At 52.7% G+C, this 15,887-nt stretch overlaps 3 protein-coding genes across 3 annotated transcripts; 1 reads left to right on the plus strand and 2 right to left on the minus strand.

The window, feature by feature from the left end:
• Positions 1 to 3,253: 3,253 nt before the first annotated feature.
• NCS54_00420600 (Hypothetical protein) lies at positions 3,254 to 4,093 on the minus strand (the record flags this gene model as incomplete). The annotated part of the gene is made up of 1 exon (XM_053149752.1): positions 3,254 to 4,093. One exon carries the CDS (start codon positions 4,091 to 4,093, stop codon positions 3,254 to 3,256), a length of 840 nt encoding a protein of 279 aa, XP_053005727.1.
• A 3,186-nt stretch (positions 4,094 to 7,279) lies between these two features.
• Positions 7,280 to 8,580, minus strand: NCS54_00420700 (Hypothetical protein; the record flags this gene model as incomplete). The annotated part of the gene is made up of 5 exons (XM_053149753.1): positions 7,280 to 7,392; positions 7,456 to 7,587; positions 7,649 to 7,822; positions 7,882 to 8,190; positions 8,340 to 8,580. The coding sequence occupies 5 exons, from the start codon at positions 8,578 to 8,580 to the stop codon at positions 7,280 to 7,282; spliced, it is 969 nt and encodes a 322-aa protein (XP_053005728.1).
• A 4,886-nt stretch (positions 8,581 to 13,466) lies between these two features.
• On the plus strand, positions 13,467 to 15,557 carry NCS54_00420800 (Hypothetical protein; the record flags this gene model as incomplete). The annotated part of the gene is made up of 3 exons (XM_053149754.1): positions 13,467 to 14,064; positions 14,112 to 15,150; positions 15,200 to 15,557. The coding sequence occupies 3 exons, from the start codon at positions 13,467 to 13,469 to the stop codon at positions 15,555 to 15,557; spliced, it is 1,995 nt and encodes a 664-aa protein (XP_053005729.1).
• Positions 15,558 to 15,887: the final 330 nt, after the last annotated feature.

Genomic DNA, 15,887 nt, shown 5'->3' on the forward strand with positions numbered 1-15,887 from the left:
TGGGGTCGACGGGGCGAGGCACAAGGCAAGCCTGAGCGTCTGAGGTGAGGCAAGGCAAGGTAAAAGGCTCTGATGGGAGGAAATATGGGGACGGAGACCTAGGGAGGGGGGTGGGTGAACCTGAACCGTGTGGGCGCGGACGAGGACGAGCTGAAGGTAGAGGGTACTGGCGGGAGTGGGCGGTGCGATCCGATCACCCGCTGTTTCTCGGTGAATAGCAGCCGATGGGGACTGTACCCGATACCTGAAGCGTGTCCAAAGTCCGGGTTCTGATCCGTCTCTCGGTTTGAGATACTTCTCTATCGCCTGCCAGAAATCGGTCCCTTGAGTCGTTTTAACCGTGACGGTCTGCTGCGGGCGACGGGCTACGGGGACCGACGGGGGTCGGGATTGGGGATCCAATTCCATTACCTGAGCTTTATTAGGGGACTTGGGATTTGGGTCCGGGATGATTGGGGGGGATAATCCTGGGGGGGGGCCGGCGCGCCTGGTGGCGACGAATCGTGCTAAAGATGGATCATGGTTGGATGGATGGGGATGGACCCGGGACCCCCAGCCCAGCCCCGGCAGCGAAGCGCAGGGCTTCACAACACAACAGGCAGTTGGACGCACTGCACTGCGCTGCGCTGCACTGTGCCTTGCCCTTTTCCCTCTTTTCACAGGCTATTGTTTGTTTGCAACACGATGAAGCGAATCGGAATGGTCGAGCATGTGCGTCTTGACAAAGTTTTCGCGCTCGTGTATACCCGAACGAGAAAACGTCTTTGCAGTTGATGATACCTACGGGCTTGCAGGGCCAAAGTAACTTCTACAACAATACCCAGGTACTGTAGCCATCCATCCATCTGCATCTGCAACCCCGCTTAGAGACACACAACACACACTCTAATCGCCGACCAAGATCGCAAGGAGCATTGCCTCGTGGAATGTGCGTTTACCTTAGGGTGGTGTGCAGATGTGCTGCGTATGTAGAGGCGACCCTGGCTGAGAGAGTCAACAAAAGAGGCCAGATTCTCGTCAACGACATGACCAACTCGTACTTCAACCCGGCCCGGAGACGCCCAACATGTCAATAGACACATGTTCGGTTTCGCAGTGTTGAGGCTGAGCGCAATGACGCTTCTTGACGCTGCTCCATCGACGCTTGTCTCGGTCCTTTGTGCGATCCATGTCTGCGGGACATGACAGCTACTCCGATCCAGCCAGCAACCCATCCAGCCATCATTTCTCAGCTTATTCCTTACGGCATCCAATCCGGATCAAGGAGCCGATTCAATATTCGCTCGTGCGTTCCATCAGCTCGTCCCCTCTCCTCTCTCCAAAACCCGCGGCAAAAGAAAAGAGCAACACTGGACATTGATGTCCATTAGCCATCCTCCATCCATCCGCCGTCTCTCTCTATCACGTCCCATCGATAACTAGTCAGCGGGAGAATCGACCGATAGTCCCCAATCCAGAACCGCCTAACAGCAGCGGCCGCGCCGCGGTGTGTGCCACCCATCCACATCCCACGCAGTTCCCTCCCCCTTGCTCCCCCCTTCTCCAGCGAGCTGGCTCTGGGCATTTGGACTTCCGGGGGGTCAACAACAAGAGGGAGCGAAGCAATAAGCGTGCGCCACTGCAAACCCCCGGTCGGCGCGCCGCTCCAGCGGGCAGCGGAACCTATTATCGGGGCCATGAGCCAATAACGCTATCTCCTGGGGTGGATTGGGCGATTCCGGGTCAATCATGAGGGAGCAGATCATGGGGTTTTCGTGATGTTGCTTGCTTGCTTGCTTGCTTGATTGATTGATTGCTCGCTGCTGTTGGCTCGCGATAGCCGCGCTTGGCTTTGTTCGCTTGGCTTGGCTTGGCTTGAGCCCGGCGTTTGCGTCCTGCGCTGAGCTGCGTTGCGTTGCGGTGTGCAGCATCCATCCCATGCGGAGAAGTTGATGATGATGTCGTCGGTCGGCCCACGTCCGGGGCAAGACATCATCACCATCCTCCATCACGCGGCGGAAACAGGAGCTTCATGTGAAAAACTACTGTCATCGCTCGCTTGTTTTCCGTTGTTACTCGGAATTCACGGAGGCTAATAGTAGACCGCCGTCGGCTTCATCTCCTGGGCCGAGTTCCTTTCCCCGCCGACAGGCTAATTGAGTTTCCCAGCAGAAAGTACCTACAGTACGCAACACAGAAGCTCGGATCCATCGTCGTCTCAACAGCTTTATTCCGAGAGCTTCCTAATTAGTCGTGGGGCAGAACAAGTCCAAAGACGCCGAGTTGAGTTGAGACTTGAGTCGAGCTGCAACTGTCCCCGGCATCTCCATAAGTTACCTCGTCTAACTCTACTGTATTCCGTCACACTGTACTCCGTAGGGAGCGTTAATTAGTCGTCCCCCCTTGGTAGATCTTTCGGAACACCCATGCACGAAACGGGAAGCCGGACACACCCTGCCCCCATTCAACTGAACTCCTCACGTTGGCAACCCCCAGGGAAACTCGCTCGCCTGGACGCAGGGAATCGGATCGTCCGCAGGCCGGTCGCAGAGTGCCGGATCACTCGCCCAAGGTGTGCAGCTGCGACAGTAACACAACATGTCACCCATTCTGAGGGCGAGCGAGGTCCGAGCTACGGCGAGCAAGCAAGCAAGCAAGCTTGTCGCTCTCTGTAACGAGCCACGGACTTTGTCACTATCTCACTAGAAGAAGAGAAAGGGTCGATCTTGGGTAGGTGACTGGTGACCACGCCACGCGGTGCCAAGCACAGCGACACGGATGTTTCCAAGCTTCTTTCTCCCTCGGTACCCGTGCCCCCCGACATGGATCTTTGTTCGGATGTGTCTTATCTGGGACATGCTTGGGATGGATGGATCCAAATGTCTGTGACAGCCTTGGCCCGTCACAAACACAGCTCACTTTGGACAACAGCGCAGCGGGCCAGCAGGTGAAACAATGTATTGAAAAAGCGGGCTACTTCGGTTATCTGCTCGTCTTCTCAAGGAACATGCCTTGAAGATGGCTGCAGGTTGCCGCTTCGTAGAGAGACAAACATATGCTGTGCAGAAGAGGACTATTGTCGTCCGAGAGATCTCTGCCGTTCCGTAACAAACTAGAAATCAACTCCTCCCATGTGGTCAAGATTGTCGTATCCAATCTGTCCAGTTAGTTCGTATGCAAAAAGAATGATGCCGCCCCAAATATCACCCAATTCCCAACCCAAAAGGATAAGTTATGTAGCCAGGTACGTAGTATGCATCAGGATGTCATGCCATTACAGCTCCCCCGCAGGACTGACTGACCACTCGCTCCAGCCCCTCTCCTCGCCGGGCAGCTTGATGGACTCCCACTCGTCTCTGGTGACGCTCTTCCATTCGTCGAGGGGCAGCCACCCAATCCTCGCACGGTCGCCGAATCCCCCAACCCAGTATATCTTGGTCACCACCAGGCGAGACCAGGAGCTCTCGTGGATAACGTTGCCCGGCAGCCAGTACTTGGCATCCGGGTGTCTGCTGGTGAAGCACGCGGCGAGCTTGACGGCCGACACGGGGTTCGTCTCGATGGGCTCGAGGTAGCCAAAGAGGGCGAACCGCGGCAGGTTGGCCGCCGAGTAGGGCACCGTGTCCGGGGCCGAGGAGGACGCCTCGGATCGGGTGTTGTACTCGGAGGTTGAGATGAACGGGATGTAGGCCGAAAGCCGGGAGAGGAAGGAAATTCGCTTGGTAGGCGGATACGGCGGAACCCAGTTCATGGACAGGGTAATGTTGGATCCGGCTCGGACGTTTCGGAAAGTGGTTGCGATCTTAATCTCGAGGATGGTCGGGTTGCCTTCGTCCTCGCAGTCCGCGACGTAATCCATCATGCCAATGGGCACGCCTCCGAGTCCCTCGGGGATGGTCTTGGCCTCGAGGCCGTGGTCGCCGGGGAAGACGGTCGAGAGCGTCGCAAGCTTGGTCAGGGCGAGGATGCGACGAGCCATGACGACCGACTCGTGGACCGACGGGATTCTGTGAGGGGCGCGAACGTCGACATGGTCGTTGTCGGCGAACCACTCGGACGGGTTGAAGGCATTCGCCGTGGCAGCGAAGCCGGCGATGGCGTGCGCAAACTTCATGGTCGAGGTTTCGGCCGAATGTGTTTCAAAAGGAACGATGCCGATATCTCTATGCGATATGGGCAGAAGGGAACAGCCTTATATTGTACAAAGGCTCATCACATGGAAAAGAAGGAGAAAGCCGGAGAGAAGGAGTGAGGGGGGGAGCAAGGAGTTAATGGCCACAGCCTGCGGTTGGCGCCTCACACCAAAGCACTTGGAGGAGAGAAGCTCTTCGCTAGCGAACAAAGCGGGCACGAGGCGGAGGTGGCCGCGCTAGGCAGAGGAGGGGGCAAGGGGTCATTGATCCCATGATGATGTTACCAAGCGCCCGAGAGTTAGATTGATAAGATTAGATCCCTGTTTAGCCGGCCGAAACCGGGCAGCGAACGGTTGACGTGCTACCGTTGAGTGGCCCACCGAGAGCTTGAGTGCCGCAGAGATGGCATGATTTGGCAGACAACCACGGTAGTTGTTGCCCTTTTTGAGGCTATTGTCCGTACATGGATGCGGAAATAGCCTTTTCTTTCCAGCGTCGGTCGTGATGAGAGAAGCCAAGCATCTGTACCATCAGTGTTTCATCGGCTATCGGGGCTTGATTCTCATTTGGTGAAACGAGGTCCGCCACACTTCAGGCTCGCAGTTGGATGAAACTGAGAAGGTGAAGAAAGGTTCAAGTTGCAAAAGCATCAGAGTTCCATCAGATATGTTTCATATATTTCTTATCTAGAGCTAATACCAAAGACACCTTCTGCCCTGCCTGGGTAGTAGTCAAGCTAGCCCCGACTAATCACCTGCTACCATAGCGTTGTTCCTTGAGCAACCAACAAGCTCACTGTCAGCGAGCTAGGGTGTCCATCCTTCGCTTCTCCTCAGGCCCGCCTCACCTGTTTTTATTGCCAAGAGTGCTGGGTAAAAACCACTCATATTTTGGAAGAAAGCCCGGAATCCCCGGATCGTGTGCGTGATATTGTTGCTTCCTCTGGAACCGGATACTTGGCAAGCCAACTTCACTCCTTGGCATGCCACTGATAAGGCCTCTCGTAACAAATTCTCATGAGCATGCCTTTAGGCTTATGACAGAATGATACTGAATGAATGGAAGAAAATTTCAAAGCAAAATACTTATAGTTTCGTAGAGTCTTTCTACAATTTACATAGGTTCGACGCTATCGACAAAGTTGGCGCGCGTCAACCACCCACACTCTTTGTTTTCAGAGGGACATGATTACAAGATTATGGAGTGTAGCTTTAAACCAGTACCGCATAACACCGAGCGTACTTGTACCAAAATGAAGTTCTCATAGGGCTTGAGTTTGGCATCGTTTCCATTTCGGACCGAATCGTGGGCCACGATTCATGGCCCACCTAGGGTATGGCTTTTTGGGTGGAGGTTTTTCCACGTTCATAACTAATTCAACAACACCAGTGCCCAGGAACAAGGACTGGTTTAATCTCGCTCCTCATGGGTTACTAAAGATTTTCTCTTTTCGAAAGAGAATGTAGAGTGGGAAAATCAACACAGGCCTGGCTTCAAGTCTGTAGACTTTTCAAAGGATTAACAAGATAGATAACACATATGGCAACAACCTGATCATAAAAAGTCTTCTTACTGCGTTCCTGCCAGATAAAAGATAGAATAAATTGCTATTTAATGAAAATCCCTTGCGGTATCATTACTATGTGCTGTGCCAAATTCGAGTCTGCTACCACAGTCCTACACCGAGAAAAGTATCGGTAGTTCACCCACCTCCTCCTCCACCACCACCACCAGCACTAGAGCGTCTACTTCGACGTTTGGCCTTCTCATACAGTCCTATACAGCTAATCAAAACCGACACGTCAAACTGCTCCCCGTGGTTTGCTCGAATTTCTAATACTCCGCACCCCGACAATGTCCGGTCGCTAGTGAAGACGGCGAGGATCTCATCTGTGTGTGCATCAACGAGCTTAAAGTTCCGGACACTTAGACTCGACGGCGACATTCCGGATACGCCAACCGAGTGAGTCCTCTTCCAGAAAAGTATTCTGTTCTCAGAGGTTGCAATATCCGGAATGGCTGTTTGCCAGCGGTACTCGGAGGCCTTGAGAACTGACTCTCTGGTGATGTCTTCCCAGGCCATAGAGTCGGGTCCAGCAGGGCCGGCGAGTCCGATTTTCAAATCTCCCGAGAACTTGGGAAGATGGCATGCCGCAACAACCGGGCCTATCTTGCTGGCTCCTCGGTGGATGGTAAGGTCGGGTTTCCCTGGAGTGAAAGAGGAGACGTCGACATAGAATGAAGTATCTCCGGATATTGATTTGACATCATAGTGCTTGGAGAATGCGCCTCTATCAATTTGAAAGCGACGGTATGAGTCGGACGACGTCATGATGGGTTAAGCGTTGGTTGATATTTGAGCAGTATGTGTTTCTCTGCACTTGGAATTTGATACTCGCATCTGGCCCTCCTTTCGTAAGTGAGCGAGATGTTCGAAAGAATGGGGCTAAAAGTGAGACTGGGGAGGTAAGTACGATTACACTGCGTCCAGGACTCAGAGGGGGGGTTAGGAGACTATTATATGAACCCTCTGACGGGAGAACGGCACAAATATGCAGATATTACTGCAGAAACGGAAATTGATATTCCTTGTCTCTGGGCAACACGCCGACTGGTGGCTCGTATTCCTCGTGATAATGGTTTCTTGAGGCTGGATGCCGGCACCACCTACGTCATCTTACGGCTGGTGAACTAACATTGGCTTGATTCGGGATTGACAATGCATAGCCTGGCTTGCCCTATATTTGAATAGACTATTTTGCCTCATGTGGCTCTATAGCGGAGGATAAATCGAGTAGTTAGGGTGTTGTCAAGACGTGGAGGTCTGAACAATGTCCCGGGTCTAGGTATTTGACGTATTGTAAGGGATTGGTTGTGTTGCTTTGATTCGGTCTACGAATTGAATCTCTTGAGGCCCGTTTCTTTAGAGGTATTAAAAGACTGCTCCATAACACAACACTTTGAGAGTAGAGTTTACGAAACCGGTCAAAAGCCACTTCTTGAATCGCCAGGACAGACCTAGACTCGGAGCTTCACCGGCATCGACGGTGCCTTCTTGTAGAACACCTTCCTTGCTATGCCATCTTTGGCCCAGTCAGCTCCATCCGTTATTCTGTAGGGGAAACCCCAAGAGTCAGCATGGATCAAAAGTTGCAGAGGACCATCACCTACGACATCATGGCAAAGAAGGCATATGCCTCGGCTGTCTCTGTAGCATATTCAGGTCCACCGTTACCGTTGTCATGTGTCTTGGCTATGTTATAGACGTCCTTGTATCCATCTATTGTTGTCAGATGGTTAGTCCTGTCTTGTATATCTCCAAACACCGCCACGTGGAACTTACAAGTCACGTCCTCAATGAGCTCATTCTTCTTTCGGGTTTTCTCAGAGTGCTTGCGAGTCCTGTATACGCTCTGGCCGTCCTTGTTCTTATACACCCACTTTCCGTCTTTGTTGAGACTCTGTTGGTCAATAACTTGACGAGCGAGGAACCTGGTTAGCATCAACCACTAGGACAGAGATGAGGGTACACTTACGGGTTACTGTCCTTTCAGTCCCATGTCCACTATTTGCGGAGCCATACCAGTGGGTAAACTCGTGCACGAAAGTGTTGGAAACGCTAGCGTCGAAGGATCCTATCTTGGTCTCGTCTCTTGGGATCTGGGCGCCAACCGGAGAACCAGCGTTTATGGACTTGGACTGGAAATTGACTAGCAGATGTGAATCACGTCCAGCTCGAAGAGCGTGGTACCCGTGGCACCATCCATACAGGGCTGACCTGGGGGGTTCTGGGCAGCCTTCTTCCTCCAATCCATGCGTTGCCTGTAGTACCACCCTCCCGAATAGCCTTGTGCAAACTCTTCCAGGTGTCGGTTCTTCATTTTGAAGTCCTCCTTGAGTTTCACTCTGGTTTCTTCGTCGTAATCGGAAGAGTCAAGGTTAGGAGTTTCAGGGTCTAGGTCATCGGCGCCTACCCAAGTCCAGGCGTCGTCCTTGCATATAATGAGGGGCACATGGTTGCCGAACTGGAGTGTTACTCCTGGGCCTTGTAGTTCTAGGGCCATGACATCGAATATCTCTACGGGAGCGGCTGTTAGTTCAAAATCACACACTTCTGGATTGAGTCAGACCTACGAAAGAGTCTAGACCACCACTAGTCCGTTTTGGCGTTGTCGTTCTTTGCATCGGGCATGAACCCAAAGCAACGACCCATGGCCCTCGCGATACGGTGCTGGGCCGTCCACCGCGGGTTGCTCTTCTTTTCAAAGCGAGGCAAGACCAGGTTGAGATCTGACTGTGCCTTTGTCACCATTTTCAAGGCGTCTTCGGAGCCTGTTGTTATATAGTCCTGGTGTGCTCTGCAGCTCCCGTCAAACGTCCAGCCGTCAACTGTAAAGTCTTGAGCCCGGACCTGGCCCAGGAAGGTTAGGAAGCCGGCCAGAAGCCAGGCAAGTTGAGGTGTACGCATGTGAATGAGGGTGGGAAGAATGAATGTGTACAGACAAAGTTCAGGGGCTGCTAAGGAAAGGACGGTCGTTGGGGAAGAGAAATGCAGGTAAACGGGACCAGAGCAGTAAAAAGTTAGTAGGTAAAGTTAATTGACTGTCTATATTGCATCTATCATCCCCGAACCTTTCGTACTCGACCGGATCGAAACCGTGAATAATAACAGGACCTCCATTATGTATGCCGTTGGTCCTTGAAAGCGCTCAGCCCCGTAGCTGCACATATATTCAGTCTATTTGTGGAGTCCCTGGCCAACACGATGATCAACAGGCTTCATTTCCGGCCAGATCCTAGACCCGGAGCCCACCAAGATGCATGATCTGATGTGTTGTACTACCATCTAGGAAGGTCCCTAGACCTTTTGTTCTCAGATCATGCATGGGTGACTTGCCCGGGTTGCGGCAACAGCACAGTCAAGTGAAACAGTGTCTCGCGGTATGTTCTTTTAGTTAACATGATGACTTGTCCCCAGGACGTTGACTTGGTCTATTTGAAAACACATTCTGAACTGAAATGGAGTCACTATTGTCTTTGTGTGAAGAATCCTGGCTGTGTTCTAACCGTTTATCTTGGGAGTATAGTTTCGTATCACCAATGGGTTACCAGTTGTCGTTTGAAGAACACCCTTCGGTGCAGAAAATAGAAGAAGTGTAAAAATAAAACTACTGGTATAATCAATTCCGAAAGATTGAAGGATCGTATGCGATTTGAAAACTTTTTACTCTTGGTAGGATCCGTCGATCCGTCCCCACGTGGTACCATAAAAAGTGTGTCACAAGTTGATCCTACGGAAAGGAGCAAACACTCAGGTGACGAAGGTTTTGACAAGAAATATCAAACCATCTGAACAAAGCTCTCGGAACCCTTTGCTGGCCAACCAGTGACCAAAGATCCCACCAGGGGTCACACGAGCACGGAGTAAACATGGACCAAGATCCATGGGCATGGCGGAGTTGACGGCTCAGCCGCTTCGGGAGGCACGTCGGTTGTCCCCCCCAATCCCGAGGGTACAACTGGAGATGCCTCGCATGAGACTGGCACCAAGGTTCCTGGAGCTCCTGTTGGTACTTCTCAGTCTGCATCTTTTGATTCTGGTGCAGATCCTGCTGCCGCCTCGGCCGAATCTCAGAAGCCCGGAGAGACTGGCCCGGCTTCCGGAGGCCTCCCTGATACTTCATTTCCAACTGCCAAGCCGGTAGGAACGGCTACAGGACCAGCAAGCCCTGCTCGTACCTCAGAAGGGGCATCCATTGGCTCTTCTGCAGCACCAGGAGAAACCTCCGTGGGGACCGGGAAGCCAGGTGAGACTTCAATCAACACTGAGACGAAGAAGCCAGCCGACAGGACCAATATTAAGATAGCGTCTCACAACCCAACGAACATGACTATAGATCCTGTCAACCTAACTGAGACAGGGGTCAACACGGAGGTGCCCACAGGCACAGGGGTGAACACTGAAAACCTAACTAATACCGGAGAGGACTCTGGCGCTCCCACTGGAACAGAAACAGCAGCAAATACTCAAGACCCGACTGAGACTGGAGTACAGACCGGAAACCCGACAGGCACAGAGAAAACCTTTGGAGCCCCTCCGGATACTGCAATTGGTTCACGGGCGCCTACCAACACGGCGGAAAACACAGAGAACCCAACAGACACTGGTGTTGCCTCCGAAAATCCAACCGACACCAACGTAGCCACCAGCAGCCAGACAGAGAAGTCACAAGCGACTGAGCAGACAACAGAGACATCAGCAGCCACGGAGGGACAAGATACCTCAGCCGCTAGTGGAGAGCCAACTGAGGCATCAGTTCCCATAGGAGAGCCCACAGGAACAACAGAGGCAAGTCAGGATCTCCCAGAAACAACGGGAGACAAGCCAGAGACATCACCAGCTAGTGAGGTTCCGTCAAAGACAACGGAACCTCTCAAGAAGAAATAGGATGACACGAACGATCCCACCAAGAGCCCCGAGCCTACAGATGCTTCGGAGACCGAAGAAGTCGTGACGGGCACTGACGGAGCTGTCGTGACGTATACGCCAACAAAGGACCCCGAGCACAGCGACCTTACCGAGACCCTGACAACTGCTGGTGATGATGGCGGGGTTGTCATCATCTTTCCTGGAGGCTGGAAATTGTCCCCCAAGGGCAATGCTCCTACAAACCGTCCTTCAGCTCCAACTACAGAGCCTGAAAACGATGATAAGGACGACGACGATGAGGAGGAAGACCCTACTTCGACGAAGCCTACGTCAACATCTTCCGAATGCATGGCAACAGAGCCACCGGAGTGCACAAAGACTGTTTCGTTTGACTAGGAGGGAGAAGACTACTTGACTACCACGTTCAGGGATTGTCCAGCGACGTCCGGATGTGTTACAGGCGAGCAGAGCACAACTACCACCTATGCCATTGAAACTGTGCGCCTGGATGAAATGTTTGGACCTCTCGAGGAAACTGACGAGTCAAATGACTCTCCAGACCCCGACAAGGAGACCGACGATTGGTTCGAGGACTGGTTCGATGACACCGGCTTCGAGCTCGCGTTGAACTTGATCTCCCCTGAGTGTGATGGTGACAGGACTGGGATTGATTTTACCTGCTTCATCGGGCTGTTCCCAACCTTTTACACAGAGATCAACAGGAACAAGAAGGACGAACTCTCTAAGGAACTGACGAGAGGGGACCAGTTTTCGGTTGTCGAGAAGCGCAGTCTGTGGTCTTCGTGGTTTGCCAAGCGGGAAGACAAATGCGGTGGATACAAGTACACCTTTGAATGGACGGGAGAGGACGGCAAAAACGACTGTCTCGAGGACTGTATCGGTGCCTTTGGTCAGGTTTCTGCGGTTTGTGCTCTCGCAGGAGAAGATGGCATCTATGCCGAGGGTGAGGTCGATGTGGGATGTGGCAAGTACAGCTATTGGATCGAAGAAGAAGAAGACGACAATCCAGAGTCAACAACGACTCAAAGGGAGGAAGAGGAACCAACCGAGTCGGCCACGCCCCTCGAGTCCTCAGATCCTGTCTGTAACGATGCCGCCGACTTCCAAGGCCACGCTGACATTCACAAGAGCAGCGTCGAGAGCACGGCCGAGCAGCTCTGCTAGCGACACCCGCTCATTCCCGACGACAAGCACACGGATGACGAATCAAAGGAGCTGGGCTTTTTGGACGAGATCCAAAAGGATGTGGACAATGCCAACTTTAGGTATTCCCTATACTGGATTGAGGGGTGTGTGCTTGAGGGAGACAACACCCAATCACCGTACCGTCCGATGGGAAGTGGCGGAGATGCATGCCCCCAGGTGTTTTTCAACGTCTGGGATGGATGTAAGTTGAATCATGGCTCCTCTAGGAATTCCATCAATGCTAACTGTCTGCAGGTAAGGGTAACGAGGGAATTGGAGGATACATGGATGTGGGATGTATTAGATATAGAATCGATGTTGGAGTTGGAGATGAAGACTAGATATGTAGCGGCGAACCGAGTACGACTTTTACCGAGCAAACAATGGCAATTCCATTCCCAAATATGCAAAGGGCGCTAGTGACACCCTTGACGTGGGGTTCATTGTCGAAGTTGCGAGATTGCTCGTCATGAAACAATTTCGTTTGTTCTCGCTGTCTTGGCAATGATGGAGCTGCTAGGCCCGGGTGCTTGATAGATTAATCTGGATGGCCTTAAGCGATTTGAAGTAGATACGAATGAGTCCATCGCACTAATTCTAGCCTCGATTCAAAGTGCATGGTGCGAAGAGGCGATAAACACGAGAGGAATCAGTGCAGCTCAGCAGAGGCCCATGATGAAAGTGCCGGGTAGGCAAAAGCGTGGATCCATGAGAACGAGGTAGACCAGCCGCGTTTATGCGTGATATCTAGGACTATTGGATAAAGTATGAAACTATAATGTTACGACCTTTTCTCTGCTTTAATATCGAAGCATTCTCGAGCACATTTAGTGCTTGCTTTTCAAAACAAAGGGTCCAAGTGACGTTGTTTATCCCCATTTGGGATGGGCATGGGTCTGGGTCTGGCAACGGCTCAACGCCACTGTATCTGTAGCAAGAGGGTTCTGAGACGTTTTCATCATTGTGCATTTGTCTTACTTTTATGGAAAACGTTGAAATGCATTGAAGGGGACCAGACTCGAGGTCAATTTGCCAGCTCGTCTAAGCACCAGGGCAGAGCGGCATTGAACAGGCACCCCGAAAGGCTATTTGGTAATAATCTCTAAAAAGAGAATAGTCAGGCACATTCCGTCACCATGACATGAATGTAACCATCGGCAAAACATGTCGTTTCGAAAAGCATCATTCCTACCCTTGATTGTCGTGTCTCGGGCCTTCCCCGGAAAAACCAATTGTCCCACCATCGGAGGAAGGAGATCTCGATAGTTGCTGCTGCAACCATGTTGATCCACGAGGTCGCCTGACCAATAACACGACGTCATTCCAAAACATCCACTCAGGTACCTACTACCTCAAGGTCCCTCCTGCTGTTGCTCCATCCACCCACCACCAACGGCATTGGTCTTGGTCTGATCTCAGCTCTTCTCTACCTCGCTCTCTCTCTGCTTCATCTCTCTCAGGCCTGGCCAAACCAAACTAAAGGGAATTGCCTGTTTCCCAACATTTTATCTTTCCATTTCCCCGCCAGTTTCAGCCTCTGCAGGCCACTGTCCTTATCTTTGCGCCCCCCCACCGCCTGCTGCCCAAAGCCGAGACCTCTCCAAAGTTACCCCTCGACACGACCATCGCGACAATAACATCACCGTTCTCCGCCTCGCAGGCGCCACTCTCGACGTTCTCTCCCTGAAGCCGACGACGCGCCAACTGAATCAACAATCATGGCTAGCTTCATGTCCAGCTTCTTCCCTGGAGGGAAAGACAGGAGTGCTGGCGACTCTAACCAACCCCGACCCGCCACGCCCAAGTCCGACAACTTCATCAATCCTCCCAGCACCCCCCAAGGTAGTCCCAGCAAGAAGACGAACCCTCCTGGTGCCAACGACCTCCCCGCCGCATTCGACCATGCAATGACCCTCACCCCCGGCCTCGAACCTCCCCTGAGACTGGGCCGTCCCCAGAGTGTTGTGACCCCGCTATCGCTATCGCCTGGCAAGAGCAGCAACGCACAGCCTCTTGACGAGTCCAGCGCCAATGTTGATGACAGTGTCATCCACAAGGCTAGGTCGGGAAGCCCCCTCAAGAAGCAGGGCCAGGAAAACACCCCGCCCGCGTCCCGCCTAGCTGGCACCGACTCTCCTCATCAGCACAACCATGCCGCCCTCTCTCGTCAGCAGCTCTACGAGCACAGGGACCACAGGGACCGGCCTACCACACCTGGAACCAAGAGGTTTAACACGGCTCGTGGCCTGACAGCTGAGGAGCGTGAGATTCTCCAGAAGCCCAACGTGAAACGCATGGTCAATGTTACGCAGCTTTGTGAGTTCCCTCATGACTGGCTGGTCTTGTTTTCTAACACCCCCTAGACTTCCTCGACTATTACTTCGATCTTCTCACATATGTCGGAGCCCGACAGAACCGATTGGCCGCCTTTAAGAGCGAATACCCCCCACCCCCAGAAACCGATGAGGAGACACACAGCAAGATGTGGACAAAGTACACAGGACGAGAGCGAGCAAACCTTCGCAAGCGACGAGTTCGACTCCGACACGGCGACTTTCAGATCCTGACCCAGGTTGGCCAAGGTGGCTACGGCCAAGTCTTCCTGGCCCAGAAGAAGGACACCCGAGAAGTCTGCGCGCTCAAGGTCATGAGCAAGAAGCTTCTTTTCAAGCTTGACGAGGTTCGCCACGTTCTGACCGAGCGAGACATTCTCACCACTGCGCAGAGTGAGTGGCTCGTCAGGCTTCTCTACTCTTTCCAGGATGAAAAGAGTATCTATCTTGCCATGGAGTATGTGCCTGGCGGAGACTTCCGCACTCTGCTTAACAACACTGGTGTGTTGTCAAACCGTCACGCCCGATTCTACATCGCCGAGATGTTTTGTGCTGTTGACGCTCTTCATCAGCTTGGCTACATCCACCGAGATCTCAAGCCCGAGAACTTCCTGGTGGACTCTACTGGACATGTCAAGTTGACAGATTTCGGTCTGGCTGCTGGTGTCCTGGCACCTTCTCGGATCGAGTCAATGCGCATCAAGCTCGAGAAAGCGTCCGAGACGGCAGTCCCTTTCGGAAAGCCCATGGATCAGCGAACCGTGGCTGAACGCCGAGAGAGCTATCGGACGATGCGCGAGAACGACGTCAACTATGCCAAATCCATTGTGGGATCACCCGACTACATGGCCCCGGAGGTCCTTAGAGGGGAGGAATACGACTTCACGGTGGATTACTGGAGCTTGGGGTGCATGCTATTTGAGGCCCTGACTGGGTTCCCTCCCTTTGCGGGTGCCACTCCTGACGAGACATGGCGTAATCTGAAGCACTGGAAGGAGGTACTGAAGAGACCTGTGTGGGAGGACCCTAACTATTTCCTCAGCAACAGGACCTGGAACTTTATCACCACGTAAGTAGTCTATCGGCCTCTTGATGGTTGTGGAAGCTAACAGCTGTAGGTGCATCAACTCTCGCACGAGGCGATTCTCTAACATCAAGGATATCTGTGCTCACCACTACTTTGCCGAGGTCGACTGGGAGACTCTCCGTCAGACTCGTGCGCCATTTGTTCCTGAGCTGGACTCGGAGACGGATGCTGGCTACTTTGATGACTTTACCAACGAGGCGGACATGGCCAAGTACAAGGAGGTGCACGAGAAACAGCAAGCCCTCGAAACCATGGCGGAACGCGAAGACCAAATGAGCAAGAGTCTCTTTGTTGGTTTTACTTTCAGACACCGCAAGCCTGCCGGAGAAGACGGCAGCAGCCCTCGAAAGCGTATCCCCACGGACGATACGTTCGGGACAATGCTCTAGAGCGAGCCTCGGAGTCCAAAAAGGGCCGGCTGGCGTGGAATTGTGCGCCAGGGGAGAGCCCTCCTCTGACACACTTTTGTTTTGGCTTCAAGGCGGCAAAAGGAGGACTGTAAGATGCGGAACGCCATGGTGACGAGGACCACCCGTGACCTCCACCCCATGGCCAGTATTTCTGTTGCACTTTGGCTGCTTTCGACTCTGCTGTATTATCACTTTTTGGTCATGTACTCCCTTCTGCATGCTGCAGTCGAGTTTTATTCTTTTCGTTTTGGCAGGCGGGAGTTTTAAACGGACCTGGTTATTATGATGATGGATGGATGGATGAGGTCC

This window comes from Fusarium falciforme, chromosome 3 (assembly GCF_026873545.1).
Source record: "Fusarium falciforme chromosome 3, complete sequence".
Classification (NCBI taxonomy): domain Eukaryota; kingdom Fungi; phylum Ascomycota; class Sordariomycetes; order Hypocreales; family Nectriaceae; genus Fusarium; species Fusarium falciforme.